At 38.3% G+C, this 21,710-nt stretch overlaps 1 protein-coding gene across 1 annotated transcript in view; it reads left to right on the forward strand.

The window, feature by feature from the left end:
• The first annotated feature begins 902 nt into the window (after positions 1–902).
• Positions 903–21,710, forward strand: part of relt (RELT TNF receptor) — a 37,672-nt gene continuing 16,864 nt past the window's right edge. The window contains exons 1-6 of the mRNA XM_051724329.1: positions 903–1,049; positions 12,315–12,389; positions 16,041–16,133; positions 16,633–16,817; positions 16,985–17,037; positions 21,254–21,505. Of these exons, the coding sequence (XP_051580289.1) occupies positions 12,348–12,389; positions 16,041–16,133; positions 16,633–16,817; positions 16,985–17,037; positions 21,254–21,505 (625 nt within the window). The 5' untranslated portion in view covers positions 903–1,049; positions 12,315–12,347. The remainder of the gene's footprint in view (positions 1,050–12,314; positions 12,390–16,040; positions 16,134–16,632; positions 16,818–16,984; positions 17,038–21,253; positions 21,506–21,710) is intronic.

Below are 21,710 nucleotides of genomic sequence, written 5' to 3' on the forward strand. Positions count from 1 at the left end.
AAACAGATCAATATTTAAGTCCTTTTTTTACTATAAATCTCCACTTTCACTTTCAGAATTCAGAAAGAATGTGAAAGTGAAAGTGGAGATTTATAGTACAAAAGGACTTAAATATTGATCTGTTTCTCACCCACACCGATTATATTGCTTCTAAAGATATGGATTTAACCACTGGAGTCATATGGATTACTTTTATTCTGACGTTTTATAGCTCCGTGGGGGGAGCCATAAAATTAATCAAAATTAATTAGATTAATTTTAATCAAAACAACCTTCCGTTATTATGTCTTTTCACACAAATTTTGTTGCCCCATCATTATTAAATACATTTCAGTCTTGATACACTTAAAAAGTACATAAAAAATAAATAAATAAATAAACATTTTCCTTAAGGTGTACATTTAGCCCTGTTGCACCCTACCGTTCAAAGCAAAGCTGAAACGTATTGTGACACTTTGTGGTTGTGACAACTTGAGGGGAACTGTCTAAAAACATCAACTAAAAATCACCTTGACACCAGCTGCTTAAAAGTAACTGCAAAAATGGCTCTGAAAAGTTGGTTTTGAGAAAAGCATGTCACAGTGGCAGCACAATATGTTTTCAGGTCTATGTTGGCTATAAGATACTCTTAATAAATTTGATTCATTTATTGTACCATCTTTTTATTCTTTGTTTTATGTAATTATTTATATTATTAATAGGTTTAATAAAACTGTTATATAACCCTACACTGATCTGGAGATGCAAAGTAGACTGCTCCAATAGTCAGACCAAAAAAACAAAAACAAAAGCTAAAAAAAACTGCCCCACACTGCAATGAATGAAGACATACAGGAAGAGAGAGAGAGAGGTGGAGTGAGTACAGGTCATATTACGGTATACACTCTGTGACGTGTTCCTCTCTTCACTTTGTGTCGGTTCAAATTTTGGATGGCACACAGCACATCTTTGCGGTTCTTCGCTGGCTTCTCTCTCTTTTTTTCTCTTTATCTAATTATAGATCCTCAGACGATGATTATAGCACTCTTATGATTTCACAGTAAAAACAGGTAAGATACAAACTTTATTCTCCAACCCACTGTAGTTGCCTGTGTCAGCAGTGCGGATGCGTCATTTTTGCCGGGATGTTCTCAGTGTATTATGTATTTCATGTGTCTTATATGATGAATACAATGTGTAAACGTCATCAGTTGAGTTCTACAGCTGTATTTTGGTGTTTAGGTTGATATATGAAGAGTTCGTCTGATATCTCGACTTAAATAGAATGTAACATTACAAACCTGAGACAAAAGAAATGTGTCGTGTTGAGTTCAGTTCTGTTTCATGACTAACTCATCATACGGAGGTAATAACGCTTTAATTTCGTTGATTAAGTACAACACAATGAGCCACAAGATGATGTATAAGTCACTATTTATTTAGGATTTAGGATTTGAAAATGTCTACAAAGACTAGACGAATCTAGTAGCACTTTCATTATTACACTATGCTACCGTATATAATTAAAATACGTAGAAATGGCATGAAACTTTAATTCATATACTTTAATATATATTTCTATTTTTAAATGTGCATAAGCCTTACAAAAATGTACCACAGCATCACAGTTTCCGCCAAAAATTGTACGGAAGTCCAGTTACAGGATCGTTACTACAGTTCATATATATATATATAATTATTATTATTATTTATGTTAAAAACTATGGTTGCCATGGTATATGTTTGCAAAATGTTAAGTATTATTTAATGTTTGTAATGAAATTTAGAATAAAGTGTCACATTTTCATTTAATTATGATCGATTCTGATTTTCAAACACTATTTAAAAAGGCTGAGTCTGCTGAGAAAACTATTAGAAAAGTGACTTTTAATGTGTGCACCAAAATGACACTGACAACAGACAGCAGCCTGAAAGATTGAGCTGTACCTTGTGAACTCACATTATTTATATATTTATTTATTTATAGAGGGTATTCAACATCTCATACCTGCTACGGTGTCTGTAAAATCTCATGCATGAGAACAAAATGAGGCACTGCATTTATTGTTGTAATAAAGCAGTGTTATATATTAAATATCATCAGCGTTTACCTCTACCGTCTGTCATGTTGTCATCCTCTTCATTTTAACGAATCATTCAGCGATCCTGTATTGTTCTGCTCTTTTCTAGTAAACTGAGATAACCAGCAGAACGAAGTGATCTCGTTTAAATACGCTTCATCATAATGTGTGGCCCACTGGCAGACTCGCACGCACATGCACGCTCACACCCCCTGGCACCAGTCTTTGCCACGCACTGCGCCAGCTGCGGTTTATGCCAGCTGAAAACACGTTTGTACTGGATGCATAATTAATAGCCTGCGCTATAAACAGATATGCTGTGTTATAAAACATTATGCAATGTTTATATTTAGGCCTGTAGGCATAGTATATGTCAACATTACAATATTCAGGGGTTAAAAGACTTTTATTTACAAAATAATAATTAACATCTCCAAATGCTCCATACATATTTAAGTGATACACACCAGTGACACAGAGCCTGGACTTTTAGAAAGCACTTAATTGCCATGACTTTGTAGTTTGTGAGCTTTTTTCTCAGGGTGCCTGAACATGTTCTATGCTGATGTTTGAAAAAATTTTGAATATTGTTGCAGTGTTCAGCATTACCTGCCTGAGTGCTGGTTTATGAGGGCCCAGCAACGCTCTAGTAACTTTTAGTCTCATAAAACAGTGTGATGAAAAGCTTGTGAATGAGACTGAACATTCTGCCTAACATTTCCTTTTGTGTTCCACGGAAGAAAGAAAGTCACAGGAGTCTTTTTAAATAATGACAGAATTTCCATCCATATGTTGGTCAAATCCTTTAATCAGTATTTTAATTAAACACTCAAATGTTTTCCCATTGTAGAATTCGACTTTTAATGTTGCAGTATTTGCACAGCAGTCTGTGCATTTCTTACATGCTTGAACAATTTTGTTTTGATAGAGTTAATTTGCTCATCCTAATGGAAAGTAGACATCCGGGTGAGTTTTAAATTCTGTTAGTGTGACTCTTCTAAACTGTCCGAACAAGAATGTACTCTGCCTGAATCCCTGAAAGGTCTAGCTAGGTCTCTTATCTGTAATTACCCATGCTTCTTTCTTGACCTAGACTGAAGCGAGAGCACCAGTTCCGACTTTTGAAGTGGGAATTTCGTTGGCAGCAGCCTTCACCCTCTGACATTGGGCACGCTCCTATGAAATTTTGATGAAAAAGCGGTCTGGGCGAAATCCAAACCCGCTATGGCTGAATGCTGGAATCAGTGGTTTAATTAAAGCTGTATTATTTGTGTTGGTGAACCGTTTGACCAGACACAAACCTTTTTCGCGTACAGACGACTACCTACGTTGGCTGCATTGTTCGCATTGACCTTTGTGTGGTTTGGTCACTGCTGACACATGGACCGCAGTCACCCCAGATCAGCAGGGATTTACTCTGTCCATGTGGGTTCTGCTGACTGGGCAAGCCCTGAAAACTAGCATACATTTACAGTACTGCGCTCTCAGCATAACATATAGTAACTGCAGTAATTTTCTGAAGAGAAAGTTAGACTTGGCTAAAGTTGTATCTACAATGCTAGTACGTTGCTAGGTGGTGCCTAGGGTGTGCTATGTTTTTGCTAGGTAGATGCTTACTTGCCCAAAATGTGAAAAATCTTAATATCGCAATAACAATTTCCAAATAAAGCAGTTTCCATCCCATGTGTTTAAGAGAACAAAATCGTCACTTCTGGTGAAACTGCTGCGTAATAAATTCCTACTTGCGGTTTAGAGCTCAAAGACACAATGCTCTAATGAACTTAAGGTTGTCTAGCGTTGAGTGGCAGATGCCTTATGTCTGGAAGTGAAAGTGTGTCAGGCAGTTCTGGGAGGTAGCCTTATAGTAGCCAATCATTTTGATGACAGGCTTTGGAATTTCAGAATAACCAGAGCAACATTTGAGATGCTATGTGATTATATTGATGATATTCTCTGAGTGAATTATGTATTAACATGGCTTGTTGAGACAGTCACATGACTTTTTTGATGCACATCTACTGTACACTCGCTAGCCGTGTTTCCACTATTGGGCCAAATGATGGCATGTTAGTGCGTGCCATGGCCAGCTGCATTCCCACTGTCACTTCCGGGGCTTCATCGTGCCCCCTCGGGGCTTTCTCAAGGGTGGGTTTTTGGGCAACGCTGCGGAGCTATTGGCCCAATGGTGGGAATTCAGATCGATTTTGGTCTTGCGGCTCGAGGTCTGAGGCTATTGGCCCCGGCTGGCCAATTGATAGCCCTGGCTCGCACTGGCTTAATAGTGTAAAAACGGCAACTGAGAACTTAATTAGGAAACCATGGTCCTAATAAAGTGCCCGATGTGGTCTTCTGCTGTTGTAGCCCATCCGCATCAAGTTTGACATGTTGTGCATTCTGAGATGCTATTCTGCTCACTACAATTGTACAGAGTGGTTATCTGAGTTACTGTAGCCTTTCTGTCAGCTCGAACCAGTCTGGCCATTCTTCGTTGACCTCTCTCATCAACAAGGCGTTTCCATCCGCAGAACTGCCGCTCACTGGATGTTTTTTGTATTTTGGTAAACTCTAGAGACTGATCCCAGGAGATCAGCAGTTACAGAAATACACAAACCAGCCTGTCTGGCAAAAATCATGCCACAGTCGAAATCACCGAGATCACATTTCTTCCTCCATTCTGATGGTTGATGTGAACATTAACTGAAGCTCCTGACCTGTATCTGCATTATTTTATGCATTGCACTGCTGCTACATAACTGATTAGATAATCGCATGAGTATGTAGGTGTACAGGTGTTACTTATAAAGTGTTCAGTGGGTGTATATTCCTATATAAATTCTATAGAAATATTTTGGGTAAATGTGTTTCCATTGCAGTTTATACACATGTCCTCTTATCTAACAAAAGATTTATCAACATTTTTATGCACATTTTGGAGATTTTTTTTCCGCATATTGTGTTTCCATCCAGCATTTTTTTATGCGATATCCCAAAATGTGCATTAAAAAAAAATGTACATGGAGGGAAAGGGAAACCCAGCTTATGATATTCCGCTCCTTTAAATATGGCTCGCGTCCCATTATCCGTTATGGCCCAGTTTATCCAGTTTTATCGTCTGGCAGACCAAAATTGTTAGTCTGTTTGCACTGAAAATAATAACACACCTCTCCTCAACAAACTGTAAATTTAAAATGTATTTATGTCTGTAGCACGAACTATGCAGGATGAGTTACATGCCAAATTGTACCACTTTTTTGTTCCAATCACTAGTAGTAAAGGCCAAAGTATACATCGGTTGTTGGCGTGCCTCTACATCTCACGCACAGTGTTTCGTCAACAGCACAGTACACATAGACTGTCCGTGTGCATCCCAGTTTTCTGAGATATTTTGAAAGTCTGCAAAATGCACAGCATTGACTGTACTAAAGAGTATCACAAAGTGGTCATAATGCGCATGCATTGAACGCATCCTTATGGGCTTGCTGTCAAAAAGAGTAAAATTAGAAAGGCTAGAGTGCTACGATACACAGTAAAGGGAAGTATACCCTTTCCGCATCCCTGAGTATAAGCAATAGTAATAGTGATGTTTGCCTAATGAAGCATACGGAGGAGGAATGTATTTTACCACCCTATAACTTTTCTGACATCATTGTTGCAAATAAATATTAACGAAATCCTTATTTTGAGCAATTCTTCAGTTCCAACATCTGAGATTCTCACAGCTTGATCTTCAAAATAACCTGGAGAGAGGTTTGGATGGTAAAATGCAAACAGACCATCGCTGAATCCGAAAGACTAGGGGAATGGGGGTGAACCTGGGGAGAGACAATCTTATTTCAACCGATCGGAAAATAAACTGTATGGCAATGCTTGTTTAATAGGAGAATGGAACAATCCCTGTTCCCAAAGGGGGAATTCCACCTTCCCAGACCGGTAAGAGCAGGAATGCACCCATATGCAATTCCAACGTCAATGAGGAGGCCTCGATTTGGGATAAATGAGGGAAGTCTGGCTCTGATGAAAGTTATTTAGATGTAGAGACTTCTGAATGGAGAATATTTATCCCATGACAAATGAAGCAAGTCTTGCTATATTAATTGGTTATCAAACTCTTCTAATCAAGCCAAATGTCTAGAATGAAGGAGGTTACAAACTTTGCCTTGGGTTGGTCACCCAATTCCACTGTCTGCGTCTTGTAGAATCTGTAATTAGCCTCCGCTGTAGAAATGTCACTTTACCCGGTTCTAATTAATGGATGCAGGCATTTGTGGAGGGTGCCAACCAAGGTCATGTGGCCCGACCATCTAATGGAGGGGGGACTTCCTGTCACATGTCTGTCTATGCCCTCCTGACACCCTGAAAGACTCTGAGGCCCAAACTACACGTGGCCCCGATGCTAAGTGCTGTGTCATCACTTCCTGAATAGCAACAATCTCCCTTTATGTTGGTCTTTGTGGCTATATGTATAGTGTAAAAGTAAATGTAACTGCTGCATAAACGTGTCTTGCATGAGACAGTATGCTCTCTGTACTGAGGTTTTAGTTGTAGTCTCTGGGCTTTAGAATAGCTGTAGCTAGTGGTGTTTATAACAGCATGTTATTCATACTTTGGGTTAGGGATTTAAATAATTACAGTATGTAGTGACCAGGGGCTGTCAAGCCCCCAAAAGGACAAAAAAAAAAAAAAGCCATAAAAGTAGTCCGTCATCATAGTTTCTTCTATAGTTACAGATTCAGCAGATCTCGGTTGCTTTCTAGGCAGTAATGTCACCCCATCAATAAAACGAGTGGAATCCTACACCAATGACGTTCTCTCTGATAGTGTCATTTTACATTCTCAGCTCTGGCATGGTTACCACCAGCTTCTGTTTACTAGAGTAAACACTTAATGTAAAACTACAAACAAGACTTATACATAGACACATTCTAATACTTGTGAGACAATTATGTATTTAATGGAGACAACCTCAGCTATATTTATGCATCTACTGTCTGTGAATGGGTCAATCATATACAGTATGTGGTATGTAGATAATAGCAACTTGTATCTGTTGACACAGTCACTGGTATGACATCAAGGGCCTTATTTTGGACAGGCAAATGGTTTATCTCATACAATAATTGGTTTTTCCCCAGCAGAAACCACAGTTGAATGATGCACATGGCCTATAATCCTGTTTTCATATCTCAGAACTAGTCTTTTAACAGCACAATTTCAAAAAACAGGAAAGTGAGGACTTTCAAACAAACAACAACACCTTACTTACCTTTAATTGACTCAGAAAACAAAATGCTATTTAGCAAATGTTAAGTCATTCTTATTGATTTTCCATCAACAAAATTCCATTTTTCCCCAGGAAAGTTTTTTCCAAGTTCAAATTAGTTCCCTGTTGGTTAGCTGGTCACCCAACCTGGCCAAACTGGTTAGACTGGGCTTTATTGGTGATTTTAGAAGGATTTCATTTGGACACTTTGCAGCTTGGCCAGACTGGGAGACCAACTGGCTGACCTGCTAAACCAGTTTAAACCAACCAAGACCAGGGGTGTGAATCTCTGGTGCATTTTGATGGTTTATTTTTCAGGTTGGCCAGGCTAGGATACCAGCTAGACCATCTTAAACTAGCTTAGGTTGGTTTAAGCTGTTTCATTAGGCAGGGTAGTTGTATATTTAAAATGATATTGCCTCCTTAACTAGCTTCAATGATATGGGTGTTAATCTCTCGTCTGTTTTGAAGATTTAAGAGGGGTTTGGGGCACTATCAGGTTGTCCTGGCTGGGAGACCAGCTTAAACCAGATAAGACCAGCCAACTGTCTTAGGCAGGTTTAAGTTGTGTGTTTCAGCCAGATAGCTTTATATTTAAAAATATATTTCCCCGGTGGGGCCTGGGTAGCTCAGCGAGTATTGACCCTGTCTACCACCCCTGGAGTCGCGAGTTCGAATCCAGGGCGTGCTGAGTGACTCCGGCCAGGTCTCCTAAGCAACCAAATTGGCCCGGTTGCTAGGGAGGGTAGAGTCACATGGGGTAACCTCCTCGTGGTCACGATTAGTGGTTCTCGCTCTCCATGGGGCACGTGGTAAGTTGCGCGTGGATTGCGGAGGGTAGCATGAGCCTCCACGTGCGGAGTCTCCACGGTGTCATGCACGACAAGCCACGTGATAAGATGCGTGGATTGACTGTCTCAGAGACTTGTCCTCCCCCACCCGGATTGAGGTGAGTAACCATGCCATCACGAGGACCTACTAAGTAGTGGGAATTGGGCATTCCAAATTGGGAGAAAAGGGGATAAAAAATATATATATATATATATATATATATATATATATATATATATATATATAGTTCCCCATAAAATATATTCAGTATTAGAGTTGTGAATATTTGGGTTGACAGCGAATCGATTTAATTCACAATTCAGCAAAAACCACATTAGACCTAGTATGGCCACAGTATGGTCCATACTCCCTTGGTTTCACCTGTTCAGTGTACTATTATAGTTCTAGATACACATTTTCTTCATAAGACTTGTAAAAGAATTTAAGTCCAATACAGTTTTATGAGTAAAACATACTTTAGTCTCTGTCTGATGAGGTTTTGATTCGGTGTGATGGTGTCTGTTTTTGGGCGTCGTAATTGTTATATAACGTTCCTCACCCCGGGTGACGAGGCATTGTTGTGGTCACTGTACCACAGCACGTGGCTTCCAAGGAGCTTTAAACATGCAGGATATTTAACATAACATGCTGTTAACAGCGGAAATCCAACAGTGGCCGGGTTCCTTTGAAGGAACGTAGAAATGAAGGGAGTAGAAATGAGTGTAGTGAAATGAAAAAGTTCTAGCTATTAAAATCTCATGCTAGGAAATGACATGTGTTGTTTTACGATGCCTGTCGACATGAAAGTATGAGCTAGCTCACATGTCTTTAACTCTTTCACATAGCATCACTATTACTATTGCTCACACTTAGGGTTAGGGATCTTTCAAAATCCCTTACCTAAGTATTAAACTCTTTAGTGTCCATCTCTAGCTCAAAGCTGTCCCAAACTTAAGCCATCTTCCATTGAGACCACTTGTAGCATGACCGACCCGTAGCGTCATTCCTCTGTGAATCATTACTTGGGTGAGGTTACATGTCAGGGTAGCAATAGGCTTTCCTGTTGAGGTTGAACTTTTATAAGTCAGCAAAAATTATTCTCTTTTGGGTTACATTTGTTGGCTGACTATCTTGATTTTGATGTAGGATCTCAACATACCTTATCGAAACTTCTGAGAGCTTAACAAGGTTTAAATCAACTGATGAATGTGGTTTCTAGTCTGAAGACTTGGCTTTGGAATAGAGATCTGTTCTTGTTTCAAACTTCGAATGGTGGCGAATGCTTGCTTTGTCTTGTATGAATGACTTTAAGGCTTGGTTCTGGTCTAAAGCTTTTAGCTTGAGTTCGTCTGGAGCATGAGAAAGATGCTGGCAAGGATTTAGCTGCAAAATGCCTTCTAGAAGTCAGCCCAGGGCAACCCCTTCATCGTTTCCAATTTGTAACATGACATTTCTGAAAATGGATAATTCTGGGTGATTGTTTTATGTTTGTTGTTGTTTTATTTACTTTATACTGTTTTTCATGCGCTTCCAAAAGCCACAAAATGGGAAACTGGACAGTACGGAGATGCAAGAGCTGCAAGAACTGTAATTACTGTTCATTTAAGCTTTATAGCTTTTTAATGAAGGAGCTAAATTTAACCACACATGAGGCATGTCCAACTGGCAGCTGATGCTACTACCACTGAAATGTGAAGGACGAGCAATTTCTGTGTGGTGGTTTAAGGGTGGGCAGCTGAGGCGGGTGAAGGTGGGGGTACTTGACTTTTGAAAGTCTTAAATTTGCTGAAAGTGAACATTTCTCCCGAGAGCCTTGTCATTTGACAAGAAGGGCGACAAAATTGTCTTTGCCACAACTGTAAACTCATTTGTTTGTTGGTGTGACATGAAAAGGCTGATTTTTTTCAAAAGGATACATTTAACTAGTCTTGAGTTAAATTGTTCTCTGCTGGATATGGGTGAGACTGCCGTTATTTATGAGGAATCAGTATTACGTTTCTGAGATGTTTGATCAGAGTTGGGTTGAATCCTGTGTTGTCTTGTTGAGTCAAAACTCAAAGCTTCATTGATATGATGTTCTATCAGACTGCTCGGGTTTCATTTCTTAGTTTGAATCCCTTATAAATCCAGTCTTGAATTTCCCTGCCCTGAAAGAGCAGCTTTGATCCAACACTCGTTTATGTCTAATATTGATTCAATTTACCAGAGCTTACTTAATGATAATAAATTGGTCTGTGAAGATCACAGTGATTTTTCCAAGTACGACATGTTCTTGAATCGATATACTTTGTTATCCTAATCTAACCCTAATGTACACTCACTGAGCACTTTATTAGGAACTCTATGGTCCTAATAGAGTGCCCGACATAGTATTCTGCTGTTGTAGCCTATTCGCCTCAAGGTTCGACGTGTTGTGCATTCTGAGATGCTATTCTGCTCACTACAATTGTACAGAATTGCCGAAGCCTTTCTGTAAGCACGAACCAGTCTGGCCATTCTTTGTTGACCTCTCTCATGAACAAGGCGTTTCTGTCTGCAGAACACTGGATGGTTTTTGTTTTTGGCACCATCCTGAGTAAACTCAGACTGTTGTGCCTGAAAATCCCAGGAGATCAGCAATTACAGAAATACTCAAAAACAGCCCATCAGGCACCAACAATCATGCCACGGTCAAAATCACTGAGATCAAACTTTTTCCCCATTCTGATGGTTGATGTGAACATTAACTGAAGCTCCTGACCTGTATCTGCATGATTTTATACATTGCACTGCTGCCACATGATTGGCTGATAATCACACAAATAAGTAGGTGTGCAGGTGTTCCTAGTGAAGTGCTCAATGAGGGTATATTACAGTATTGTAATATACTGTATGTTTTGAAAGAACGATTCATAATTTAAAAATTTTTCCATCCTCATTTTTTCACCCATTTTCTGGAGGGTTTAAAGGGCCTGACTGCATTGCATTGAAAACATTTGTTTTGGCTTTAAACCGGTGCCAGTTCATACCAACGTTTGCCAAAATTTCAAAACTTGTGGGTGGACAAGTGCTGTCTAAGCTTAATTATTGTGTTTTTTTACATTTGTTCATGTTTTTTCATGTTTTTAGCCTTTATTTCTTTTTATTGGACAAATCCATTCAGTTGAGTTTAAAAAACATTTACTTAGAAAAATCTCTCAACCACAATGTCTTTGACAAACCAAAGTACAGCCTTTAAACCTTAATGTAAATCGTGGGTAAGGCACATATGATTGGTGGACTGTGGTAGAGGAGGAGGGGCCTCTCTCGTGTTGTGGGAGGAGCTGTGGTTTTGAGTGGCAGTATAAGGAATGACAGCGTTATGAAGACGGGTACAGTGTGACATATAGCGAGGGTCACCATAGTGAGCAGAGCATCCTCAGACTGTTACCAGGGCAACAGAGAACAACAGCACGCTGGGGTAAGTGTGGCAGTATCAGTTAGCACCTGTGTGATAGTACTGTCTGTCTGTTGTCATGGTGCGAGATCAAACCCCTGCAGGTGTCTGCTTGTCCTAGAAATGATGCTTGCATTTATTTATCTTTATATTTATTTATGTATGGCACAAGATTTCTTTGTTTTACTTTGTCATAAAGTTTGTGCTGCTGTATTATACAAAGTTACAAGACAATAGTAAGTTCAATGCTGCATGAGTCTGTGTTTTGTATTTGTCCACATTTTTGTTTTATTTCCTCAAATAAATTGTTCACCCAAAAATGAACATTTTGCCATTTGCTTCCTCTTATGCAAGAAACCGTATGACTTTCTTCTGTGGAACGTTTTAGATCAAGACGTTTGTATATGAGCATGAGGGCTGAGCTTTTGTAATCTAGAAAGTATGATGCTAGACCTCTACCTGCTCTTTAGAGAATCAGTTAATTAAACCTTCTCGCTCCAGTAGATACAGTTTGTGGGTTCTGGCCTGACTGGACATGTTTGGTCTAAAAATAGCCCATGAAAAGTTGAACTGGCCAAAACCATGGGACAGCTGACTATTTTTGTCACACTTTAGCTTAGTAGTTTATTTTTATTTCACATACAAACCCACAACGGTGTCCATCAGAGGAGAGCTGCAGTCTAAGTGCTGTTGTTATGTTGGTATATTTGCTATATGTGTCATTGAGTGCCTCTTATGTGTTTTTTAGATTACATGAGTATAGAAGAATATCTTGAAGACGATGAAGAACCACCTTTACTGCTCAGCTCCTGTCTGTCTCATCGTAAGTATGCTCGATAATATACCACTGTTAAGATAAGAGTCTCTTTCTCCAGCACATACTCACACACACTCTCTGTACCCCAGATGACTGCCGCAGAGTGCTAAAGTAGTCAGTGATGAATTGATAAGGGATAATAAAGTGAGGATTCTTTGAGAACACTTTGTATCCTTGTGTCTCTTCTCACACTTCTCTAAATGTTACCATCCTTCATCAAGCAGAGAACATGAACTATAGTCCTTGGAAAACCATCTATAATACTTGTATTGTACTCACCCTATACTATACTATTCTATACTGTAATGAACTATACTGAACTGCACTATGCTATACTGTACTATAATGTACTGAACTATATTGTAGTGCAGTATACTGCACTATGCTATCTTATACTGTACTTCACTGTAGTGCACTATACTGTACTATACTTCACTATCCTATATTTTACTGTATTACACTATACTATACTGCATTATCCTATACAATACTACACTATAATACTGTATGTTATATTATTTTATACTATACTGTACTATATTGCACTATCCTATCCTATACTGCAATATACTGCAGCGCAATGTACTTTACCATACTGCACTATACTATACTATAATATACTATCCTTTACTGTACTATACTGTACTTTACTGCTCTATCCTATCCAATGCTGTTCTACACGGTACTATACTATACTGGACTAAACTTCACTATCCTATATTGTACTGTACTACACTACACCGCACTATCCTATACTATACTATGTTATATTATTCAATACTGTACTGCACTATACTGTACAATATTGCACTATCCTATCCTATACTGCAGTATACTGCAGCGTTGTGTACTTTACCATTCTGCACTATACTATAATATACTGTACTGTACTATGCTGATTTATCCTTTAATATACTGTACTACATTATACTGTACTATACTGCACTAAACTTCACTATCCTATTTTATACTGTACTACACTATACTCTACTGCACTATCCTTTACCATACTACACTATACTATGTTATATTATTCTACACTGTTTTATACTGCATTATACTGTACTGCACTGTATTGCACTATCCTATACTGTACCATACTGCACTATCCTATACTATGATATACTATACTTTAATGCACTATATCGCATTATACCACACTATCCTATACTTTACTCTTTTACTCTGCAGTGCATTATACTGTATTGTCCTATACTATACCATACTACACTGCACCATCCTATACAGTACTGCACTATACTATATTATACTATACTATACTGGACTGTACTGTACTATATTGCACTTTCTTATCCTACCCTTTACTATACTGCATTATATTGCAGTGCAGTATACTGTACAATACTGCCCTATGCTATACTCTTCACCAGGGCTAATCACTTCATCGACAAGTGGGCCAGATGGGAAAAAATCTTTGATGTATGTGGGCCAAGAATATTTTAACATAAAGCTTCTATCAGATATCATGTTATAGTAGGTCTATAATATTTGTTTACTATATAAATTAAATGTCTGTGTTCATATCTTTAACTTTTTTTTTCAAGAGAACTATTTTCAAGCAGAAAATTCAGAAAAAAAAAAAACATATAACTAAAAAGTGCTTTCAAAATTGGTCCATAACAGAGACTGATAATAAAAATTGTATTAAACAACAACAGTGAAGTTTATTATTGTTGGTGAAGTTGCATCCAACGTTACCCAAATGTAACGTTGTTATATATGCAATGATATAAACTTTTGACTTTTCAAATCGAATGTTTTCTTGACCAAATTAATGAACAGAACTTTTCTGTTTCTCTGAACTCACGCTTATCAGTCGTGCATGATTTTAGTTCTTTAATCATCTATACTATACTGTACTTTAATGTACTGAAATATATTGTAGTGCAGTATACTGCACTATCCTATATTATACTGTACTACACTATAGTGCACTATACTGTACTATACTTCACTATCCTATATTATACTGTATTACACTATACTGTACTATATTGCACTATCCTATACAATACTACACTATAATACTGTATGTTATATTATTCTGTACTGTACTGTACTGCACTATACTGTACTATATTGCACTATACTATACTGCAGCGCAGTGTACTTTACCGTACTGCACTGTCTTATACTATACTGTACTATCCAGTACGGTACTACACTGTGCTATACTATACTGGACTAAACTTCACTATCCTATATTGTATATCCTACACTATACCGCACTATACTATACTACACTATACTATGTCATATTATTCTATACTGTACTGCGCTATACTGTACAGTATTGCACTATCTTATCCTATACTGTTCTTCAGTCTTCCCATTCCGTCAAAATGACGGATAATGATCATTCGTAGCGCAGCCTCTGAAAGAGTCTAAAAAAACGCTGTGTTCTTGCACAAGACACTGTAAAAACATTAATAAATGGTGCAATGTGCATCTAGCTCAAGTTTATATAGGAAAACAATTGAAAAACAGCATGAACAGACACAAAACAAGTTCAGTGTGAACAGCCCTTAAGACAACTGACAATCTCAGCCAGGCCACTGAAAATTTCAAACGAGCCGGAATTGGCCCACGGGCCGCCAGTTGAATAGCCCTGCTCTTCACTGTAATGTCCACTCTATTACACTACACTATATGTACAGTGATGAGCCAAAGCATTATGACAACCTGCCTAATATGCTGTCGGTCCTCTGTGTGCCGCCAAAACAGCGCAGAAACTGCTGAGGTGTCCTGTGGTATCAGGCACCAAGACATTAGAAGCAGATCCTTCAAATCCTGTAAGTTCAACACCTTGAACTCTTCATCATGTTCCTCAAACCATTCCTGAACAATGTGTGCAGTGTGGTAGGTCGCATTATCCTGCTGAAGAGGCCACTGCCATCAGGGAATACCATTTCCATGAAGGGGTGTACCATGTTTAGGTAGGTGGCATGTGTCAGATTGACGTCCACATGAATGGCCGGACCCAGGGTTTACCAGCAGAACATTTCCCAGAGCATCACACTCCCTCCACTGGCTTGTCATCTTCCCACAGTGCATCCTGGTGCCATCATTTCCCCAGGTATACGGTGCACATGTACACGGCCGTCCACGTGATGTAAAAGAGAACGGGACTCATCAGACCTGGCGGCCTTCTTTCTCTGCTCCAAGGTCCAGTTCCGGTGCTCATGTGCCAATTCCCTCTTTGGACCACTGTTGGTAGGTTCTTACCACTGCTGACCGGGAGCACCCCACAAGCCTTGCTGTTTCAGAGATGCTCTGACCCAGTTGTCTGGCCATAACGATTTGGCCCTGGTCAAAGTCGCTCAGGTCTTTACTCCTGCCCATTTCTCCTGCATTCAACACGTTGACTATGAGAACTGATTCTTCGCTTACCATCTAATCTACCCAGACCTTGACATGTGGCCTTGTTAGGAGATGATCGACGTTATTCACTTCACCAGTGAGTGGTCATAATGTTGTGGCTCATCTGTGTATTTGCCTCTTTATATGACTATAGGACAATGAATGCTTTCCAACTTTCAAAACATTCAAACAGCTTAGTTTCCTCTCTAGCTTAAAAAATGGCTTGTGCATTTGTATGCTTTTTATATTAATGATCATGTCTGTGTTTCTCTGTAGCTGTTGGAGTTATGGGGGACATTAGCGGCACAGTGTCAGTGGGACGAGGGCTGTGTGTGTCCGCTCTGTCCATCAGGGCAGGAGCCCACCTCGGTAAGACAAAACAGCCCTCCCAACAGATACACACTGCAAAACTCTCTGCACACATCCTGGTTCCATTACATCCAACATTTTGTTCTCAAACAAATAAATTACTCCTGTTTGGGTATATATTGGAAATAATAAACCAAATAATGTAAAGAGGTTACATTATTACATTTATATATATATAAAGAGGTATATATATATATATATATATATATATATATATATATATATATATATATATATATATATTATTATTATTATTATTATTAATAACAATACCTGTGTTGTTTTATATTGTTTTAATATTCTTGTTTAAAAACTTATTTTAAATTGTTACGTAATTTTTATGACAATTAAGCACTAACAACACTAAGCAGCAAGTACTACCATGATGTATAAATATTAAAAAATTTAAATAATACATAATAATTTTCTTTCCCAATACACAAATGCATTTCCCTCCCCTTTAAAGAAATTTACACTATGGTTTAATTGTTTATTTAAGGCTTGTGTGGAAGCTGAGGCTCCTGATGAGACTGGATCGTGCCAGATTTGCCCAGCAGGCAGCTTCTCAGACACCCATGACACTAAGCCATGCCGCCCACATACGTCCTGCAGAGAACTCAACCGCTGGATCCTCACAGCACCGACCTCACAGTCTGATGCCGTGTGTGGAGTATGTCTTCCTGGGTAAATAAGAGAAAATATTTATCGTCCATTTACAAATACTCTGGAGTGAATAATCCCGCTACACCTTTATGATTTGTCCTTCTGATACCAGTTAAACACACACAATGTGTCACAACAGATATGTTGTCATAGTCTCACAAAGTTTCCAAAACTGACATATTTTTCAGGTTTCACCCTGCTGCTACACGGAAGACCTCCACCCTCCACGCCTGTGTCAGTAGTAAGTATTTATATGTGTTCTATATCAATGTTGTGTGAAATTTCTACAACAGACTGGCAAAGTGGATGCCAGACCCCACTGTTTGTTCAATTTGGCCATTATGCTAACCAAAAAAGTATGAAAAAATACCAAGGTATTAGGGCTGTCAACAGGGCTGAGAAATGAAATTTCGAATTTTCTACAAGACTTTTTAAATTAACGTCCTCTATGTCCACAAGAGGGCAAAACAAATCAATATAAACCAATCAGCACCGTGTTATAGCTATCGTTTATTGCAAAGAACATACTGTATCTGGCTGTTACGTAAAATTATAAAGTCAAAAGATTTACCCAGTTCATATTCTCAAATATTAAGTTAGAAAATTCCAATGAGAAAAGAAACGCTTCAATAGACAGTACTATGTTAACTTAGTGTTGCACAGTAGCCTATACCGGTGCCATTGTACTACCATGGGCTCAAGCTTTATAATACCAGGTGGTAACACAGTGGGTGCGTCTCAGTCAGTTCCCTAGTTCAGTAGTCAGGGCATTGATCAGTGAGTCGGCCATTTTAAGGGCTGTCTCATTTTCAAAAGCGTTCCAGTGCACTGAAACGTTAGCTCCCTAAAAAATCTCACAACGCACCGTAAAAACCAGGGAGCATTGTTGCTCTCTATGTTCCCTTATCGGAAACGTTGACGTGTCTTCTGAAGTCTCTCAAGTCATTAGAAGACGAGCACAAGTGTACAACTATGAAGTCCAAGCCTTATTTTCTCTTTAAACGATATGATGTTTGTAATGTCTTTCATTCATAATTACCATGAAAGTGAAACAATCTATTAAATATTTGAATTATTTAAAATACACTCCAATATATTTGTATTTCTTTATTTATGCCATTTATCTGTTATAATAACACTGTATGTTTGAATATCTTCAATGAAAATTAATGATAGTGTCATTTATACAGCGATGGTGCTGATTAATAACAGACAGGGTTGGGAGGGTTACTTTTGAAATGTATTCCACTACAGATTACAGAATACATGCTGTAAAATGTAATTTGTAACGTATTCCGTTAGATTACTCAAGCTCAGTAATGTATTCTAAATACTTTGGATTACTTCTTCAGCACTGGTAGATTTTTTCACTTGTTTTGACTATAAAAACTCTGCCAGTACTGTAAGACAAAATACACATGTTAAAAATACATTCTCTGAAAAACATAAATATCTTATGCAGTGTTGTTTCTAAAACAAGATAAATCAAACTGATCTTGTTTTAAGGATTTTTAGATATTTTTACAGGAAAACAATACAAATATTATTATCAAGAATATGATTTTTGCCCTGATGTCAAAGGTCTTACTAGAAAAAATTTAATTATGATCCAACGTGAATTTTCTTGATAAAAAAAATATGATTGTGTCCGGTAACATGTCCATGTAAAATGGCTAGAAATAGCATTTTAGCTTAGCGTAAAGCTGACAATTTACACAAGGTTTATTTCTATTCCTTCTACTCCAAACTTACTTCAAACTTACTTCTCTGTCTGTTCGTATGAATGTAACACATCATAAGAAAGTGTTTCACCGCTGTTCAAATGCACTTTGGATCGCATCATTTATATGTATAAATGTTTTCCATCTGAAAGGACTAAATATAAAATGAAACAAATGACAATAAAATGCAAAGTAATCTCTTCAGTAATCAAAATATTTTTTGAATGTAAATGTATTCTAATTACCAATGATTTCAATTGTAATTGTAGTGGAATACAGTTACTAATATTTTGTATTTTTAATACGTAATCCCATCACATGTTTTCCGTTAATCCCCAACCCTGATAACAGCCGCGCTTGAATGCGCAAGCTTGATAACGTGTCGCAGGTGACTGAGTCATAAGTGTCCCAATGTTCAGTGGATCAGTATCCTTACCAGTGCCCGAATTCATGTTCACGATATACTGATTTATGACATAGGGAGCTAGGGAGCTGATTGAGACACAGGGAGTGTTTTTCATTTAATACAGTTGTATGTACTTACCTAATGCTTATGCAGCAAGACGCAGATGTCAGAGCAAGGCATAGTGAAGACACAACAGCCAAAGACCTCCACCCCAGCGGGCCGTTTACTCTGAATGCGTCAGTCTTTTTTAAATGAAAGCATGCGCTAGACTAGGGGTACTCAAATTTGGAAAGCCAGGGGGCCGGAAAGCAGGAACCCTTTAGCCTCGTGGGCAGCATTCTTTTTTATTATAATTATTAAAACATATTTTAATAACTTTTTTATATTAATGAGGTGAACAGACTATGCTATATGCTATTTAATATATCATGGACACATATAATTAACTTAATAAAACATTATATATAGATATTATATCTTGTAAAAGTGTGGTTCTTTAAAAAAATAAAAACTGTGATATACTATTATATCACAGGCCAACCTTTTTTTGTTTGTTTATTTTTAAAGATTCACACTTTGGCGTGCTGAGTGACTCCAGCCAGGTCTCCTAAGCAACCAAATTGGCCCGGTTGCTAGGGAGGGTAGAGTCACATGGGGTAACCTCCTCGTGGTCGCTATAATGTGGTTCGTTCTCGGTGGGGCGCGTGGTGAGTTGAGCACGGATGGCCCGGTGGATGGTGTGAAGCCTCCACATGCGCTATGTCTCCGTGGAAACGCGCTCAACAAGCCACGTGATAAGATGCGCGGATTGATGGTCTCAGACGCGGAGGCAACTGGGATTCGTCCTCTGCCACTCGTATTGAGGCGAATCACTACGCGACCACGAGGACTTAAAAGCGCACTGGGAATTGGGCATTCCAAATTGGGTAAAAAAAAATATATATATCTCTGTATAGTTCGTTTGTCACCCGACACTCGGTTGATTTGCGCTACGTCAGTGACGCTGATGTGGAATAGAGACTCAGCACGTGTATGGTTAAAGTGACTTAGAGCGTGCACAAACTGTTACAATGCACACGTGCAGACTGACCCTGCACTTATGTTTTATAAAGTGGCTTGTAATCAGATTTATATTCACAGATTTGTAGTTTAATTCATTATTTTTTATCCGTTTGCCTTTTCTTTTTCTCTATAACTGTTCAGCAGTTTATTAATACTGAGAATTACTGTAAATGCTCTAGAAATTTGACACAAAAACATTCATACACTTTAACTAATTTTTTGAGATGATAACATCACGCGGGACATAAATAGATGGTTTGCAGGCCGGACGTCTTTGACCGATCCCTTGTGTCTCGCTGTTTTTTGTCAGGGTTTCGTGCAGTAAACATGCATTTTTTTAGATGTTGTGCCAATTTAAATGGAAATTCAACATTTAAAACACATCTTGAGACACCCCCATTCTGTTTTAGTCGTTTTACTGCATCTGCTTTAGCCCAAGAATGTAAGTCATCATCAGGTTGGCACACATCCAAAATTCGAAAGCTAAAATTTGCATTTTTGTCTTAAATTCTACAAGCATTCGAATTTCGAATTTTAATTTAAAAGCCTTACAAGGTATTACCATGTTTTTGGTCATGGTACCGCAGTCATACTAAAGTATTTTTTGAAGTAACTGGGAGTACCATGTAAATGGTGTATGGAAAAGGTAATCAGGCATTATAATCAGTAACTTTATTTTGACATTTTCAAAGAAAATGTGAGTGGTGCCAACCCATGCGAAACTTACTGTAAAGATGCTAGGTTGTTGTGATTGGTTGCCAGGGTGTTGGTTGGTGGTTGCTTACTGGCCCAAGTCAAAACAGCCTGCCCCCAAGTCTCTATGACATAGGATTCACGAAAATCTTCTTAAGAAAAAAATGAAGAAAGTACTAAGGATAAATTCAGAGAAGTTCATATGAAAGTATCTAGCTTTAAATGTTGACGGTTTAAGAAAAAAGATAAGAACATTCTCTTAACTTAATCTGTCTTGTGTTTGAAAATACAGTAAGAAGAAAATAGAATTTAAGAAGAATTTAATTCTTAAGAATGTTTTCTGAATCTGGCCCCAGGTATATAGAAATGGTTAAGATCCCAAAATTAATAGCACACACATCTCTTTTCAACAAATATAATTCATGTCCAAAAGCACAAATCGTACAGGGTGAGTTGCGTGCAATATACTTTGGTATTTTGGGTTTTTCTTTAAAACCTAACCCTGAGTGTGAACAATAGTAATAGTGATGCTTGCATTAGAAAACTCCACTAAATATTCCATGTTTATTCTACAGAGCCATACACTCGTCGCAGACGTAACGTTAAGAATACCCCCAGCAGGTCTGGAGTGGGAGGTGCAAACGCCACCAGCGTTAACAGTCCAGAGGAGAAGAGCACAGAGTATGCCGTCTTTGCATTGGTGCCTATCTTCTGCGTGATGGGACTGCTGGGGATTCTCATCTGCAACCTACTGAAGAAGAAGGGCTACCGCTGCAATGCCGAGAAAGAGCCCGTGGACGAAGAATCTGCCACGCCTCAGAAAGAAGGTAGATGGCTAGATAAATAATTAGTGATTTTGACAGGTGTTTAAAATGATTTACACTCATTTGAGATACAGAAAATGGTGTTTTATTCTACATAAGGGTGATCCCTCGGCCTCATTATGGCGGCAAATGTTCGCAGTGAGCTTAGTTTAAATAAATTTGGACAGGGAAGAAAGTTTTGAGTTATGTTTTCATAGTACAATGAAAT

This window comes from Myxocyprinus asiaticus, chromosome 18 (genome assembly GCF_019703515.2).
Source record: "Myxocyprinus asiaticus isolate MX2 ecotype Aquarium Trade chromosome 18, UBuf_Myxa_2, whole genome shotgun sequence".
Classification (NCBI taxonomy): Eukaryota; Metazoa; Chordata; class Actinopteri; order Cypriniformes; family Catostomidae; genus Myxocyprinus; species Myxocyprinus asiaticus.